Here is an 18,794-nt window from a genome sequence, read left to right as displayed (position 1 = left end):
TCACACAAAGAAGTATGAACGGAATTGGCACATTTATTTAGTATCCACATACTATATTGTGATTCATATATTAACAATGATTTCAGTTGTCCTAGTGACTGTATGTTTGTCTGTGTTTACCGCATTAGGTTTGATACAGATTATAATCAGCTGGTTTATACTTCACTAGGATATTCGTATAATTCACGATTGTATCAGTATTTTTATTGATGTTTTATTACAATAAATTTTGACTTTATTTATATACAACCTCACGTTTTTAATATTGAGAGTCTAGTGGGGTGGGGGGGGGGGCTCTCGTTCGAGAGCTTACCTTGGACGTCTGCGATTGTCAGGGGTTTGATAGGGATTGGTGCTGCCGTTACGGATTCTTCGGGTGTTCCGATTGCCGATCTCTTTGTTTCTGTTCTTGGTTTTGCCGTGGCGCAGCCTGTGGATAGAGAAGAGAAAGGGGGGGGGGGGGGGAGAAGAGAAGAAGGAGAAGAAGAGAGAGAGAGAGAGAGAGAGGGGGGAGGGGAGAGAGGGAGAGGGAGGATGTGTGGGGGTGATGGGGATGTGGTGTGGAGAACACAGATTATCTAGTACCTTACAATATACTTATAGGGCTTATATAAGTTTATAGCTCTTTTGCTGTTATGAGTTAGTTAGCCCTGTTTGGCGGCCCTATTGGCACTGTATATTGTGGGGGTAAGGTACCTCCTGTGAGGGGTGTGGTTGTATCGATGAGGGGTATTTAAAGAGCTCTTATATGGCTAGAGCTGAGTTAAAGAGGCAGTATGTGGTGTGATGGCCTCTAATGGTATAGTATGTTGCTGTAAGGATGGGATAGGCGCTATTATACTATGTGTGGTGGTGAGTGGGGATAAGAGGTGTAAAGAAAGCTGTTTGGCTTTTGCTGAGGAGCTCTTATAAGAGCATTTGGTATCTTACAGCTGATCTTGTTGACCTGTGGTTTGAGCGCTGCGGAAAACGGGTCTTCTTGGTGTTTTTAGCGGCGATGTTGTGGCTGTGGATTTAAACTGGGCTGTTTTTTTCTTTGCTGTAGTCGCCTGTGCAGGACTTCCGGTTTTGTGGTGAGCGCAGACTGCGTTCCACTGCGGTTCCTGTTTGTTTCCTTGTGAGTCTGCTTACTCCTTTTTTCCTGGAGCTGATTAGGGAAGTGATTTCCAGGGTGGAGGTGGCTGTTCACGTAATCGTTTCTTGTAGTGTGTGGGGTCCAACGCGTTTCGTCCTTAGACTTCGTCAGGGATGTGTCCTCTTTGTGTGTTAGTGTTTTTATACTGAGAGGTATTCTGGAAAAAAGAGCGGGAGTGCGGGCGGGCGGTGTGGGCGGGGGGGGGGGAGGGGGGATCGCTATGTATTTATTTATTGTGAATTTTGGGGTTAAATTATTGGAGTGGAGAGTGGGTAGCTGGGGGCTTTAAGGTGGCGTGGCGTGGTGTGGTATATTTTATCTTTTCTTTTGTCTCTCTTATTTTTTGATGTGTTTTATATATAAGTGTGGGTGCTTCTGTCGGGTGCTGGCTAGCCGTTCATTGATAAATTTGCTGCGGTGTACTGTGTAGTAACAGGGGTGACGTGTTGGTTAGATGCCTGTGGGTGTGCTAGTATTAGGGGCTGGGGATTGGTTGGGGGATAAGTGGGCGTTTCTAGTTTATTGACTAGAATTATGAGGTGGATGAGTATTAGACCTATGAGGGGGTGCTAAGGGTTATGGATGTGTGATTGCGTAATAGCTGTGGGATATCGGGAACGGTGTGTGTGTAAGGGGCGGGGCTTATTACGGGGCTATGTATTGGTGGGACGGGTGTAGCGGGGTCCTTGTGTTCTCTCCGCTGTCTATATTAAGGTGAGTATACTGATTATTCTTTAGATATGTACAGTTTGGTAAATGGCTAAGGAGGATGAGTATTATATTGATGTGTTTTATTTATAGCTATGTGGTGGGGGCAGATCCTCTGAGTGTTAATCATTGTGGGGTTTGATGTAGGTGGGGGGGTTGGGGTTTGGGGGTAGACTTTGTGATTAATGCTGAGGGAGACCTGGTACATTATGATAATAAAGAGGGAGGGCATTTAAAATTGGGTTTTAAGGATGGGGTGTGGGTTTGGGGATATATTGTAGGGTTTTATTGGGGGGGGGGGGGGGCGCGGGGTGGTTGAGCTGGGATATGCTTTATAGTTGGTTTGGTGTTATTTGGTTAGGGATCTGGAAATATGGTTCAATATTTTAATATTGGTCTTATTTGTGTTCTTATTCTCATATTTTTATTTTATTTTTAATTAATTTATAATTTTTATTTTTTATTTTTATTTTAATTTTTATTTTATTTTTATTTTTATAAATTTATTTCTTTTTGGGATTAATCTAGGGGTGCTTGTGTTAAGGGTGGGAGGGGAGTTGGCGGGGGGGGGGGGAAGGGGGAGAGGGGGAGGATTATACTTACAGAAAGACTCCTAAGTCTTTCTGTAAGTATAATCCTCTCCCTCTCCCCCTTCCCCCCCCCTCCTGCCAACTCCCCTCCCACCCTTAACACAAGCACCCCTAGATTAATCCCAAAAAGAAAATAAATTTATAAAAATAAAAATAAAATAAAAATAAAAATTAAAATAAAAATAAAAATAAAAAATAAAAATTATAAATTAATTAAAAATAAAATAAAAATATGAGAATAAGAACACAAATAAGACCAATATTAAAATATTGAACCATATTTCCAGATCCCTAACCAAATAACACCAAACCAACTATAAAGCATATCCCAGCTCAACCACCCCGCGCCCCCCCCAATAAAACCCTACAATATATCCCCAAACCCACACCCCATCCTTAAAACCCAATTTTAAACGCCCGCCCTCTTTATTATCATAATGTACCAGGTCTCCCTCAGCATTAATCACAAAGTCTACCCCCAAACCCCAACCCCCCCCACCTACATCAAACCCCACAATGATTAACACTCAGAGGATCTGCCCCCACCACATAGCTATAAATAAAACACATCAATATAATACTCATCCTCCTTAGCCATTTACCAAACTGTACATATCTAAAGAATAATCAGTATACTCACCTTAATATAGACAGCGGAGAGAACACAAGGACCCGCTACACCCGTCCCACCAACACATAGCCCCGTAATAAGCCCCGCCCCTTACACACACACCGTTCCCGATATCCCACAGCTATTACGCAATCACACATCCATAACCCTTAGCACCCCCTCATAGGTCTAATACTCATCCACCTCATAATTCTAGTCAATAAACTAGAAACGCCCACTTATCCCCCAACCAATCCCCAGCCCCTAATACTAGCACACCCACAGGCATCTAACCAACACGTCACCCCTGTTACTACACAGTACACCGCAGCAAATTTATCAATGAACGGCTAGCCAGCACCCGACAGAAGCACCCACACTTATATATAAAACACATCAAAAAATAAGAGAGACAAAAGAAAAGATAAAATATACCACACCACGCCACGCCACCTTAAAGCCCCCAGCTACCCACTCTCCACTCCAATAATTTAACCCCAAAATTCACAATAAATAAATACATAGCGATCCCCCCTCCCCCCCCCCCCCCGCCCACCCGCCCGCCCGCACTCCCGCTCTTTTTTCCAGAATACCTCTCAGTATAAAAACACTAACACACAAAGAGGACACATCCCTGACGAAGTCTAAGGACGAAACGCGTTGGACCCCACACACTACAAGAAACGATTACGTGAACAGCCACCTCCACCCTGGAAATCACTTCCCTAATCAGCTCCAGGAAAAAAGGAGTAAGCAGACTCACAAGGAAACAAACAGGAACCGCAGTGGAACGCAGTCTGCGCTCCACCAAAACCGGAAGTCCTGCACAGGCGACTACAGCAAAGAAAAAACAGCCCAGTTTAAATCCACAGCCACAACATCGCCGCTAAAAACACCAAGAAGACCCGTTTTCCGCAGCGCTCAAACCACAGGTCAACAAGATCAGCTGTAAGATACCAAATGCTCTTATAAGAGCTCCTCAGCAAAAGCCAAACAGCTTTCTTTACACCTCTTATCCCCACTCACCACCACACATAGTATAATAGCGCCTATCCCATCCTTACAGCAACATACTATACCATTAGAGGCCATCACACCACATACTGCCTCTTTAACTCAGCTCTAGCCATATAAGAGCTCTTTAAATACCCCTCATCGATACAACCACACCCCTCACAGGAGGTACCTTACCCCCACAATATACAGTGCCAATAGGGCCGCCAAACAGGGCTAACTAACTCATAACAGCAAAAGAGCTATAAACTTATATAAGCCCTATAAGTATATTGTAAGGTACTAGATAATCTGTGTTCTCCACACCACATCCCCATCACCCCCACACATCCTCCCTCTCCCTCTCTCCCCCCCCCGCTCTCTCTCTCTCTCTCTCTCTCTTCTTCTCCCTTCTTTCTCTCCCCCCCCCCCCTTTCTCTTCTCTATCCACAGGCTGCGCCACGGCAAAACCAAGAACAGGAATATTGAGAGTCTAGTGTTTTCTGTATTCAGTGCTGTTTTTGGTTATTATTTCTACTTTTAATTCATGTTTTAAAAAAAATGCATAGGTGAATTCAACTGGGCCTGAATTTACCCCAGCTGCATTCAGGGAGGAGAGTCCCAATGCATGTCGCTCAGTCCATCAGAAAAAGTAACACAATATGTGTCATGGAATATGTATCCTTTGCAATGTCACAAATCTGAAGTAATTATTAATGACTTAAAATTACTCTGATGAAATTAAATTAAGCACTTTACATAATAAATTTATATGCTTATTCAACATTATTTTAACTTTCAAAAGAGCTATTAAAGAATTGATTTACAACAAAAAGCATTATTTTTATATATTAAATATTACTACCCCAGTGTTGGAGTAATAGTGTTTCAGTGTTACAATCAGCAACCCTTTTAGTGCACATAACATTGTAATTATTATTTCATTATTCAAATATGTGTTACCTGTACAATGTCCCTTTCTGCATACCGTCCTCTTGATGAAACACGGATTTCATCTCCATCCAATTCTATCATGGCTTTAAAATGAAAAAGAATGGTTTACTTAAGTGTAAACAGAAATTCAAATAATACAATTAGCAGTCATGCTTGCAATTCTAAACTTACCATACAATAGAGTATTAAACTAATTAAAATATTGTACTGTTTAATTAGTTTCAATGAAGATTTTATTGTCCATGGACAATACTACTTGGGCATATGCCTTTAGTTTCATGGCCCATTGTCTTGGAAGAACCCCAAGGGGTCTGTCTATGGTGCTGTTTTAGGAGGTTGACATCTTTAGGAAAAAAGGGTAATCAGTAGCAACATAGGTGTCATCCATTTCACTCAATAACTGACTAAGAAAGCTAAGTATTGGAGGAAGAGGTTATCCTTGCATTCAGTTTACAAGATGCCACCTGGAGGAAATATATAACTACTGTAAGTAACAATACTCCCATACTGCTCCATTTTTTAATACTCTTCTGGTCTGAGACCCTCCTTGCTGAATAATATTAATTAGAGATGAGCAGTTCAGATTCTGAGAAATCCGACAGGTATGAATTTTGGGGTACCAAGTCATATAGAGCCTTGACTTCGCTTCTCGTGCCAATTTCGGATCTGATCTCTGATCTGATTCTGGTAAATTTTCGGTTCTCACAAGTTTTGGATCAATATCTTCTATATATATAATCCTACCCCCTCTTCTCAGCTGCCATTTCAGAAGTGATAGTGTGTGGGTAGCGGTGGTAAAGAGACACAGAGGAAATCCGATGGCAGGACATCGCAACACCTCCAAATGACGTCAGTTGCGTGCGCAACGTGGAAATTTCGGCTTTTAAAGCGCCAACACACGGACCCAGGTATTACCTTTACGTTAGGGGCCATTGCCGGTTTAAAAAAAAAAATAAGTCGCGCATGCAACTGGCGTCATTTGAAAGTGTTGCGATGTCCTCTCATCGGATTTCCTCTGTGTCTTTTTACTGGTAAGTAGTTATTTTTTCTATGTCACTCTGTTCATTATCGGAATAATTATGTAGGAGTAAACAGTGTGGGTGTGTACAGCACCGATAACTCATACTACACCCGTGGGTAGGACGTATGCTGCAATTCTGTGTTTAGAAAATTGTCTTGTAGAGGGTTGGATAGGGTGAAAGAGGCAATTTATATTAAAATAGCTGTGATTTTACCGCACAAATCTTAACAGTTTATTTACAGATCAGTCTGTTAGAAATGTGTGCTGATAAGCAGAGTGTGAGAGATTGAAGAGTAAACAAGCAGTAGCTACTGGTTTTAAAAGTATATTAGTAAACTAATTAGGAGTGCACAAAAAATATTCTTTCTTTAAATCTGAGGGCAGTAGTGCAACAGTATCAGTGACATCTGAACTATTTAGTGGAGAAAAAGCAGCTGTATGACCGAGCAGCACACCCCAAAATATATTTATATTTTTCTTGTTTTTAAAATCTCAAGGGTTTTAATCTGAATGCAGGGAGGGACAGTATCAGTGACATATTTACTACTAAGCATCCAAAAAAACAGGGTGGCGTGAGCAGCACACCCCATCATTTTTTTATTGAATTATATTGTGGGGTAACTTTCCCTACTTTCACCAACTCATTGGACATTCACCTGGTCTGATGACAGCTGCAAGTAGCTCCAACTTCAATTAGCTTTACTCCACTTGTCAACCATGGATCAGTCTAGAGATCAGGAGCATACCAGTATCAGTACTGGCAGCCAGGCCCGGCGCTCCCATTAGGCAACCTTAGGCAGTTGCCTAGGGCGCCGGGACTTCCAGGGCGCCGCTGACTAGATTTTGCAATCTAGTCAGCGGTGTTTGGGACATAGTACAGCGGCGGAATGGCGCCTGCTGTTTCGGTTTTTTTTTTTTAATGGATGCCCCTGTCCGCGCAGCACTCACACATGACTACTGACATCAGTCAGTGATCATGTGATATCAGTCTTCTTCGGCGGCGTCTTCAAGGTCCAGAGAAATGCTGTCCCCACCCACCGTGTTCTCACACTGTCTGTCAGTTATTTCCCAGAGTCCCCTCCCCTTCCCAGCATGCACCGCTCCCCTCCACCCCCCTCCTCTGTGCTTTTGGAAGCCGAGGAGCGTTTTTGGCAGCCAGTGGAGAGAACAGAAGAAGTGTGAAGAGCCCCCTGCATCTGCTGACAAGAGAAAAAAAGTAAGTAAATAGAATATTATTATTTTTTTTTAAATTTATTTATTTTTATTTGATTGTCATAGTGTTCCTGCGGCGCGGGGGGGGGGGGCGCCAATTTTTTTTTGGGGGGGTCGCCGATTTTGAGAAAGTGCCTAGGGCGCCATGGACCTCAGCACCGGCCCTGCTGGCAGCTGTAGTACTTTTTTAAACTCTACTAGTAATAAAAAAAGGTCATGCAAGATGAAAGTGCAATAAGGGCTCAAAATCCAGATACTGTTTCCAATCTCAAAGAAAACATCAGCTCTTGATGTAAGGATTAAAGTAAACATTTCTGATGAATGTGGTGATTTTTCAAACAAATGAAAACAGCTACCATTTCATACACCATCTGCAGTGGCAAGAAAAAGCTCACACCATGCTCACTTTTTGCCTGAAAGAGTCCTGATACTGCTGGTACACATGCTAGAATGCTCATTGCAAAAGACAGTACCCAACATGGTCATGCATCTTCCTTAACTTCCCATGCACCACCGTCTCACTCAGAGTGTAGGTTTGTCACCTCCAAAACAGACACATCAGTGCATAAAAAGAACACTGAGGCTGAAGAGCAACTTGGGCACTCATAGAATTCTGAGGATAGTATAAGGGTATCCTTTAGTACTATATGTGAGTCTGACATTTCAGATTATGATACTGTAAATACAGAGCAGCCTCCATCCCAAATTTCTCAACCATTTGGAAATGTAAGAATGAGTAGCAATGATGATGATTTAGACATAGAAATTGAGGATGCTACTTTGGAACTTGCTAAAGTGTAAAAGGATGAGGAGGAAAACTGTGAATCTGAAAATGATGACTATGTTGCACTTGAGCAGGATAATGAGGAGGAGGATGATGATTGTGTCCAAGTATGGCAGTCACCAGTGGTATCACCTCATATCCATGATAAGTGCATTGTCATGCCAAGGCATAAGACTGAAAAAAAAAGCACCTCTTGTGTTTGAAATTATTTTTATCCCAACTCAGACATTTGTCAAGGCATCTGTAGCCTTTGTCACGCCACAGATATCTCCTCCCTGTTATGTCATTTGCAGCACGTTCATTGAAATTGTTTATCAAGAGGTGTAAAATTGTGTAACGTAACAAGCAGCCCAGCATCAGCTGGCAGCAAAACGGAGAGACACATCATGCACTCTTCACCAACAACACCTTCATCAGCAACCAACTCATTATTAGCATACAGACCAACATGCAATTTTTCAAATTCAAACTGACTCCTCTAATGCAATCCATGATTCCCAAGAGGCAGCCTTGCACAATACAGCTGCTACTTGGTGTGATACTTCTATACCGAAGGGGAGCAAGAAGAGTGAGCATAGTTTTAACAACAATTTTCTGTGAAGCAAGCATTTGCAACAGGAACCAAGTATGTCAGCCAGAATCCTGTCGCACAACGAATAACTAAAGCCATGACAGCTATGTTAGCATTGGGTGTGTGTCCAATTTCCTCCATCAAAGTATCAGGTATTAGCAGATTAGTTGAGGTCATGTGTCCACACTACCAAAGTCCATCTCGATTCCATTTCTACTGAACAACAATTCCTCATCTGTAACGGGAGGTTAAACAAAAAGTTATTCAGTCCTTATAAAGATACCATTGTACTGACTATCCACTTAACCAAAGATATGTGGACAAGCGGTACTGGTCAAACAAAAGACTACATGGTCGTGAAAGCCCTTTGGATAGGTGCAGCAGCGATAGTAGCCTCATCATCATCCTCCTCATCCTTTAGTAGTGCTAGCACACAATGCCAGGTCCTTCACAGGCAAGCTACTGTCTGTATCTCTGGTTTCACTAAGAAATATACCGGCTTCAATTTGTTGGAAAAATATCATCTGCCATGCCACCAACTGAAGCAAGAGGTAATAAGAAGGTGGAATGCCACCCCTTATTTATGCTTTAGTGACTAGAGGAGCAGTAACAAGCCATCAAGCCATGAGATAGAGAGAGGAGGGACATGCTACCTTACTCCACACACTGGAGAGTCATTTCTGTTTTATGCAAGATACTCAAACCATTTGAAATTGTAACACTGTAAGTGAGTTCAGACACTGACAGCCAGCATTAAGTCATACCCCTAATCAAATGACTGGAAAAGCAGCTGGAGATGCTGAAGGAGATGATTCTGTTAAGTATATGGCCATGTAGATCAAGGTCTTTATTGAATTCAACAGGATCCAAGGGTTTGCAGTATCTTGAAATTGGATCATTACATTTTGACAACCATGCTTGATCCTAAGTTTAAGTCATATGTAATGTCTTTCTTTCCAACTGACATAAATCTTAACAGATGCAAACATTCCCTTGTGAGCAAGTTGTCGGCACATGACATGCACTCTGGTTCAGATTCTCGTACAAATGCTGCTGAAAGAGAAAAACTTACCTTTTCTAAAAGTCACACTGATGATGAGTCAACGCAGCACACCAATGTAAAAAGTTATTATGATATTTGGTCAGGCTTCAAAGAACTACCCAAATGTATTGATATCATGTCTCAGTCTGGTACACCTTCTATTAGTAAAATGGGGCAGGATTACTTAAATGATAAAGTACAAATTAGCATGTCAGACAGTCCCTTTGACTTTTGGGAGTTAAAAAAAGACAATTTTTTTCTACAAACTAGCTAGGGTGTACTTAAGCTGCCCACCCTCCACTGTGTACTCGGAAAGAGTGTTTAGCAAAGCCAGGAACATTGTGAGTGATCGTCAGAGGACACTACATCCCAAAATTGCAGAAAGACTGGTGTTCATCAAAATGAAATATAAATTGAATGAGGAATACTACTGTTGCCGCCAATTAGGTACAGAATCAGTATAGCTGGATTCCAGTGGGGATTAACTAATATTTATGTGATGATGATCTTGACATCAGTGATGATGATGAGGATGATGACATTGTCAACATAAATGAAGATGAACACTGTTAGCCAAATGCTCATTACTAAATTGCTAAAATCCTTATCTATTATCTAGTTCAACAATCAAAAAACAAAAAGTTCTCTTTTGTGGGGGCCCAAAGAATACATGGACGAAACTATTTGGCCACACCTGTTAATTATTAAATTGAAGTGTTTCAATCAGACCCGCAGCCAGAGGTGTATAAAATCAAGCACCTAGCCATTCAGTCTCCATTTGCAAACATTTTTTGACAAAAATGGGCCGTTCTGAAGTGCTCAGTGACTTACAGCGTGATACTGTGATAGGATGCCACCTTTGCAATAAGAAGGTTTGTGAAATGTCATCCCTGCTGGATATTCCACGGTCAACTGTAAGTGATATTAGAAAGTGGAAGCGTTTAGGAAAAACAGCAACTCAGCCATGAAGCAGAAGACCACGTAAAACCACCAATGCTCTGCTGTGTCCATAGCTGAAGAGTTCAGAACTTCCACTTGCATTAATGTAAACACAAAAATTGTATGGCGGGAGCTTAATAGAATGGGTTTCCATGCCCGAGCAGCTGCATGCAAGCCTCACATCACCAAGACCAATGCCAAGCGTCAGACGGAGTGGTGTAAAGCACACTGCCACTGGACTGTGGAGCAGTGAAAACGTGTTCTGTGAAGTGAAAAATCACGCTTCTCTGATTGGCAGTCAGAAGCGCAAGTCTGGGTTTGGCTGATGCTGGGAGAACGTTAACTGTCTGACTGCATTATGCCAACTGTGAAGTTTGGTGGAGGAGGAATAATGGTATGGGGTTGTTTTTCAGGGTCTGGGCTAGGCCCCATCTCCAGTGAAGGGCAATCTTAATGCTTCAACATATCAAGTCATTTTGGACAATGCTATGCTTCCAACTTTGTGGCAACAGTTTGGGGGAAGGCCCTATTTTTTTCCAACAAGACTGTGCCCCAGTGCACAAAGTATAGACTACAAAGACATGGTTTGATGAGTTTGGTGTGAAAGAACTTGACTGGCCCCCACAGAGCGCTGACCTCAACTCCATCGAACACCACTGGAATGAACTGAAATGGAGATTGCGAGTCAGGCCTTCTCGTGCAAAATCAGTACCTGACCTCATAAATGCTCTACAGAATGAATGGGCACAAATTCCCACAGAAACACTTCAACATCTTGTGGAAAGCCTTCCAATAAGATTGGAAGCTGTTATCGCTGCAAAAGGGGACCGACTCCATATTATAATATATGTATTTGAATACAATGTCATTACAGTCCCTGTTGGTGTAATGGTCAAGCGTCCGAATACTTTTGTCCACCTAGATATATACACACACACAAGCATATATACACAGTATATATATGTGTGTGTGAGAGTGTATCTACTATCAATTTAACTATACAATATGGAAAAAAATGTTTATAAACAAGCAAAAAAAACTAAACAAACACAGGACTAAAAATGTGCAATGAGCAGTGGAGTGGAGACCTTTTACAGTTTTATCTTTTTATAGTACAAAATTCATTATCCATAAAGCAATTCCCAGCATGAGCCTCTGTATCCTTCATTCTTTGCTTCTTTCACAATATAAGAGAAGTGTGGCCATCAGCCTAAACGAAGTTAAAATCACGTGGGTGAGTGATTAGGTGTTTAGCCTATGGGCTTCTTCTATTTGTGACCAATAAGGCAGAGGAGGGGGGTGGCTTAGTTTTATATAGGTGAATGTTCTCCTTCATTTCCCCCTCTCTGCTTCCGGATTTCACGCTGAGGAGTCAGGCTGAGCAGAGCTGGTGCCCTGTGGTATTGTATTGAAGTGCTATTGTGTTTCTGTGATATTGTTCATTTTGTTCTCTACGTAGTTTGCATTTCTTTGGTGGTTTTTTCTTTTTCCCTCTTCTCTTCTCCCTTTCTTTTTGTTCCCCCGTTTGTCCATTCTCTTCCTTTCCTTCCCTCCCTCCCTCCTCCCTCCCCCCTCTCTTCCTTCTCCCCCATACCTCTATCTTTATTTTGGTTTCCGGCTGCGGGGGGCTCCGTGTCCGGCTGTGTCAGGTCTGTTTGCTGTTTGTGTGAGGCGAGATGTCTAGACCTAGCCGGGTGCGCAGCGCACCGGCTAGGTATCGGGAGGCGGGGCTTGGCGGGTCCTCCCTTTCATCATCTCCTTCCCACCAGTCGGCGAGAGGTAGTGTCTCCGGCTCTGGCGGTGTGTCCGCCAGGGAGTCTCGTAGTCTCTCCCCCCTGTCGGGCTCTAGGGACAAGAGTGGGGCTAGGGGTCGGCGGCCACGTTCAGGTGGAGCTGGGAGGGGGCGGGTTCAGGAGGCAGCTGCGGTTTTTCCTGAGGGGGGGGTGGGGGTCCCGGCCATGGGTCTGTCTCTAGTGGGGGGGCGAGGGGGGCCCCCTGCCAGTTCCCTTCCCATTGTACAGGCTTCTCAGGCGGTCCCAGCTGGTAGCGTGTTCAGGGGGTGGGAGTCAACTCGGGATTCAGCAGCTCAGGGAGGTTCCCCCTGTGCTGTTGGCTGCGGCGTTGCCCTCCCAGGTATCATGGGATTTGCCGTACCCCCCTGTGGGTGGTCCTCTGTTATCTTCCGGGATGGCAGATGGTGGTCCTCCTTACCCTACTCCTTCCGGGAGATACACTCATTACTACCCGGTGTCTCAGTGGGGGGGAGGGTGGGCATCACGAGTTAGGTGTAGGGGCTTCATCTATCAGGCCCCCTCCTCTTGGGTTCATTAGTGCAGGTCAGGAGTGGTTAGGATACAATGCACCAGGGCCGTTGCAAGGTTTATGGACTAGGAATCAGCAAGTTCGGTCAGATGTTAACGTGCCTCTTGTTTCAGATTCGCAAGTCGCGGTTGAAAAGATCGATGTCACAGCCTTTGCAGGTGGTCGGTAACAGGCCAAGTACAGAGGAGCGAGCGGTGGTCTCAATCGATAGTCGGACGCTGCCGGCAATGGGGTCATCGGGTGATTTGACGGAATCGGGATCACAGCAGGTGGCCGTCATGGAGGCATCAGCAACGGGACCTTCCGGACCGGCAGGGGCCGTGCAGCAAGCGGAGACGGGCGCTGGTAGTGAGTTGTTGAATGTTGATATGGCACACTTCCATACACATAGTCCTCCTATGTCTTCCACAGATGAGGATTTTCCCTCTTCTTCGGGGGAGGGTCCTCGGAAGTTGATAAAAATACTCAACACTCACTTTAGTAGGTCTGGGTCAAAAGGGGGTAGGAAGGTTTCGACAGCAAAGACGGCTACGGCTAGAGCCCCTATGGTCCAGTGTGAGAACACCGCCCTCTTATCGGTTGTGCGCGCTTGCATTAGGGACAGGATTAAAAAGGCCTGTTTAGTGAATATGTTTGAGATTACGAAAGCAGCAAAGAAAGGGCTAGAGGCGGCCTGCGCTAGGGGCGGCATAGGTGAGGAGGCATATAAGACTTACCCAGTTTGGGTTGAAGGTTATTGCGCGTTTGCTGCTTGCTATATCGAGACAAGACCGGAAGCGAGCGAGGAGGTATGGAAATATATGCATCTCATAAACGAGATGTATCGTAATGATCGTCCAGGTACCTGGCTTAAGTATGATGAATTATTTAGGGAGAAGGTGGAAGGTCAGGTGGACATGCCGCTTGGAGTCAAGGACGTGGCGATATGGATGCAGCTCAATCGGGCTAGGGTAGTTTTTGGAGCGGGAGTCCAAGGGACTCGGTTTCAGCAAGGGGGAGACGAGGAGCTCCCCAGTTTACAAAAAACAGATGCTTCGCATTTAATAATTCCTCTTGTGGGAGGGGTGAAGCGTGTCGATACAGGCACAATTGTACATATTGCCGCGGACCGCATTCTGCCAAAAAGTGTCCGAGGAGTGCCCCCGGTCTCGGCAGAGTTCGTGGCAGCGACAGTAATGTTGGTTAAAGCCCCTTCCCCTATTTGCAACGATGTGTTAGAGCGATGGCTTAGATGGTACCCAGATGTAGAGCAGGCGGCGTTTCTCCGCGAGGGTTTTCGCCATGGCTTCCAGCTTCCGATTGGGTCAATGGTTAGCGCTAGGGCCACTAGAAATCTGAAATCGGCCTATGTTTTTCCAGAGGTTCTTGATGAGAAGATTCATGGAGAGATTAGCTTGGGGCGCATGATTGGCCCTTTTAGCTCCCCCCCATAAGGGATTTGGTTATTTCCCCAGTGGGTATAGTCCCAAAAAAGGCCCCCGGTAAATTTCGTTTAATACAGCATCTTTCCCATCCAGCAGGCGGGTCAGTCAATGACGCGATTGATCAGGACATCAGCTCGGTGGTCTATCAGTCATTCAAGGAAGCTCTATTGTTGGTCAGGCAATTTGGCGCAGGCGCGCTCATGGCAAAATTAGATATAGAATCGGCGTTTAGATTGCTTCCCCTACATCCCGGGTATTTCAAATACATGGGGTTTAAAATTAAAGGTGAATATTATATAGACAGATGTCTTCCCATGGGCTGTTCTTTGTCATGTGCTTATTTTGAATCATGTAGTTCTTTCCTTCACTGGGCGGTTCAAGCAGGGACAAGACACGAGGGCATTGCTCATTACCTGGACGATTTTTTGTTCGTGGGCCCGGCCGAATCCTCATTGTGTGCGGATACGTTGTTTTCTGCACAGGCTTTATTTACGATCATGGGGGTACCGGTAGCACGGGACAAGACGGAAGGTCCGACTACTTGTTTGTCCTTCCTAGGGATAGAGATAGCCACGGTGGCGGGCTGCTGTCGGTTGCCAACAGATAAAATCGTGAAGCTGAGAGGAATGATATCTGATGCCATGTCTGCTCACTTCCTTAAATTGAAACATGTTTAAACGCTGTTAGGACTGTTTGATTTTGCATGCAGGGTTATTCCGATGGGGAGGATTTTTTGTAGAAAGCTACAGCTTTCCACGGCAGGTAGGAATAGGCCTCATGCGCTTATTAAACTAAAGGATGATATCAAACAGGACCAGATGGTGTGGACATCGTTCCTGGGGAGATTTAACAGTGTTAGAATTTGGCCTTCCCTCCCTATTTCCACAAGAGATTTAGAATTGTTCACAGACACAGCAGGGTCCATGGGATTTGGCGCATACTTTCAGGGTGAGTGGTGTGCATCTCCATGGCCACGGCAATAGGTTGAAGGAGATTTGACAAGAAATTTACTGGTATTAGAGTTATTTCCCATTGTCGTGGCCTTGGAGGTGTGGGCTCCTCAGCTCAGGGGTCATAATGTGTCGTTTTGGTGTGATAATTTGGGAGTGGTTCAGGCAATTAATCGCCAGAGTGCGTCCTCCAGACCAGCGGTGAACTTGTTGCGTGTGCTGGTGCTTCGTTGCAAACATGTCCCGGGGATAGAGAATTGCATCGCTGATTCTCCTTCCCGTTTTGATTGGGGGCGGTTTAGATCTTTGGCTCCGGGTACTAATCCTGTAGGTTTATCTTGTCCATCTTATATTTGGCAGATGGTCGGCCCGGACTAATGTTTTTGGCTGAAGCTCCCTTAGCTCCCTCTACGTTGAAGGCTTACCGGTTGGCATGGAAGCGTTGGGAGAGTTATTTGTTTGCTTCTGGCAGGCGGTTAACAGGCGATGGCTCGGACATGGAAGATTGTATGTTGAGGTGCTATCAAGAGGGCTTTAGTAAAGCATCCATGTCATCTACAATAGCAGGTATATCGTTCATGGGAAAGGTCCGGGGGCTTTCGGATCCCACAAAATCATTCCTTGTTAAGAAAGCCCTGAAAGGGTGGGCTAGATTACATCCTGTACCCAGAGATCACAGAAGGCCTATAGATAAGTTTTTGTTGACTAGGTTGATTAAAGTGTTGCAAGATATAACTGTGGATGTGTTTGAAGCTTCTCTTTTTAGCGCAGCGTTCTCCATGCCATTTTACGGGGCTTTGAGAGTAGGGGAGTAGGTGGCTCAGTCCAAGAACCAGTTAGGGTCGGCCATTTTAGCAAAAAATGTCATTTTAAACCCGGATACTATTCAAATTAAGATTGCCCGGTCTAAAACAGATCAATTGGGGGTTGGTCATTGGCTAACCCTAGCAAGGCAGCTGGATGGTATGATTTGCCCAGTTAGGCTTTGCCACGAGTTAGCAGAAGCACGCCCACAGCAGGCGGAAGCTTGGTTGGTTCATAGAGACAGTTCTCCGGTTACCAAGTTTCAATTCCATGCTATTATGTGCAAAGCCTTGGGGCTTTTGGGTTTTCCTTCAGCGGAATTTGGCACACACTCATTCCGTATTGGCGCAGCGACAGGGGCAGCGGCAAATGGGGCATCTGGTACAGCTATTCAATTGCTAGGTAGATGGAAATCCAGTAGTTATGTATAACCATGTTGTTTTGCTTCCTTTTTACGCAGCTCTTCCTTTTCTATTCTTTCTCTTCTCAGGTAGTAGACCCAGGGGTTAGCTGTTCGCCGCGTTTGGCGGGTGCGTGAAGGGCTTTTTTCCCACCGGGTTTTCACCTTCACCTGGGTCGCTGCCTTTCCTTTTCTCATTCTATTTAAGGTTGGAAGTAAAATCACCCCTTTGTTATGTTAGTTTTTACTTTTTTTCTCAGGGTTTGAGTGGTTACCAGGTTGCTTAAGTTGTAGGTTTTATGTCAAGTTGTTATATGTGTTATTTGGGTCTTTTATGGTAGTGACTATTGGTTATTTCTTTTAGGGGTGGATACCAGAAAGATTTCGGTTTGGTTTTTCGGACACTCCTTCGTCTACTGGGCGAGTAGACATGCTTTTGCTCGGAGGTGTCCTTGGGTTCCGGTGAATGCGGAAATCATATGGATAGGATGGCGGGGGATGAGATGGATGGAGTTCATCTCGGTTCTTTCGGGGGAGATTGCTGAGCGTGGTGTCCCTGATATTCTCGTGGTCCACTTGGGTGGCAATGACGTTGGTCAAATTAAATCCTTGGACCTTATTATAAAAATTCGTGATGACATTTCGGTTGTTTCTAGTCGTTGGCCATCCATAAAACTGTGTTGGTCTTACATTGTTCCCCGAAGAAGTTGGAGGTCTGATTTGCCTCCTATGGCCATCGCATCGGTAGTTAGAAAAGTTAACCAGGAGGCTAGTAAGTTTTTTCGTGAATCTGGGGGTTTTTCCATTTCCCATCCTTTACTTAAAGCCGAAAGTGGACATTTGTTTAGAGAATATGGGGTTCATTTGTCCGATGTTGGCATTATAATTTTTATTGACCAGTTATTTTGGAAGCTCAGAGTTGTTTTTAGGGCTGTTGTTGGCGACACACATTTATAGTCATCTCTGCGGCGTTGGTGGGAGAGCAGTGCAGTCGGTAAGTTTGCATATGGTGCTTGGGTTATCTCATCATAGGTGTCTACTCCCCCTTTTGTATTGTGTTGTCATCACATGTGTTGGGTCCAGTGAATGGGACTCTGGGCCAGTATGTTGAATATTTTACTGGCGGTTATAAGGGGGGTGTAGTCTTGCCGTTGGACAGATATTTCGCGCCGGCCAATAGATAAGGTAGTGTCCTGGGTTGGTGGTACAATGGTCTGACCTTTCCACCGTTATTGGTTCTGTGTTTGCCGACTGCCCTGCTCTCGTCCGCCTTTCAGCCCCTTTAGTTTAATATTTGTCATTTAATAAATATATTTTATTCCAACGTTAATCTGGTGTCCGTGTTTTTATTGGTTTATTAAGGTATTATGGTAAACACTAAGAACTTCCACACTGTGCATTTTATGATTCTTTTGGGAGGATTTTGTGGCAAAAGTTGTTCCACATTATCTGTGAGTTATACACAAATGCTATTAACTAGGTGCAATGTCCATAAAAAAAGTGTACATCCACAGTGTTCGTTCCATAGCACAGACCACTGGTGGTGGTCTGTTCTATGAAATGAGCATTGTGGAGCTATATATTGTCACTAGATCAGGTTAGGGATGCCGTCTCCTGAGGTAAACAGCAGCACCTATCATGCAGCAGCCAATAGATAGCACGCCAGTCCACTAGTTTTATTTAGCCGAATAAAAGTAACAAAACATGAACATAAAATCCTAGCCTGTCCAACTCTAATTATTATTATTATTATTATCATTTATTTGTTAGGCGCCACAAGGTATCCGTAGCGCTGCACACAGTACTAACAGTAGACTATACAGGGTGAAACCATACAGAACAATGAACAAAAAGTACCAATACTTCAGAAACTCCAGCCAGTTATATGCAGTAAAGACGGATCGGAAGAACAGGTATGGAGACAGGAGGGGAGGGGGCCCTGCTCATACGAGCTTACATCCTAAGGGAAGGTAAACAGACCAGGCACAAGAGGAGCCAGTTGAGGCAAGAGGAGAGAAGGGAGGACAAGCTAAAGGGAGGAGATGGGGGTTAAGTAGATGGTCGGTAGGCTTTGAGGAAGAGGTGATTTTTGAGTGCACGTTTGAAGGAGCACAGAGTATGAGAGAGACGGATGGAACGAGGGAAGTCGTTCCAGAGAAGGGGGGCTGAACGGGAAAAGTCTTGGATTCTGGAGTGGGAAGAGGTGATAAGAGTGGAGGAGAGGCGGCGGTCATTGGCCGAGCGCAGGGAGCGGGCATGAGTGTGAATGGAGCGGAGATTAAAGATATAAGGGGCAGTAGAGTTGGAGAGAGCCTTGTAAGTGGTGGTGAGGAGT

General features: G+C 44.4%; 1 protein-coding gene across 2 annotated transcripts in view; it reads right to left on the bottom strand.

Moving 5' to 3' along the window:
* CPNE8 (copine 8) overlaps positions 1-18,794 on the bottom strand; it is a 349,264-nt gene that overhangs the window by 7,918 nt on the left and 322,552 nt on the right. For both annotated transcript variants that reach the window (XM_075208844.1, XM_075208843.1), the window contains exon 19: positions 5,000-5,073. In XM_075208844.1, the coding sequence (XP_075064945.1) occupies positions 5,000-5,073 (74 nt within the window). The remainder of the gene's footprint in view (positions 1-4,999; positions 5,074-18,794) is intronic.

The sequence above is a fragment of the Mixophyes fleayi genome, chromosome 4, assembly GCF_038048845.1.
Source record: "Mixophyes fleayi isolate aMixFle1 chromosome 4, aMixFle1.hap1, whole genome shotgun sequence".
Lineage (NCBI taxonomy): Eukaryota > Metazoa > Chordata > Amphibia > Anura > Limnodynastidae > Mixophyes > Mixophyes fleayi.
This window is presented reverse-complemented; position numbering and strand designations above follow the sequence as displayed.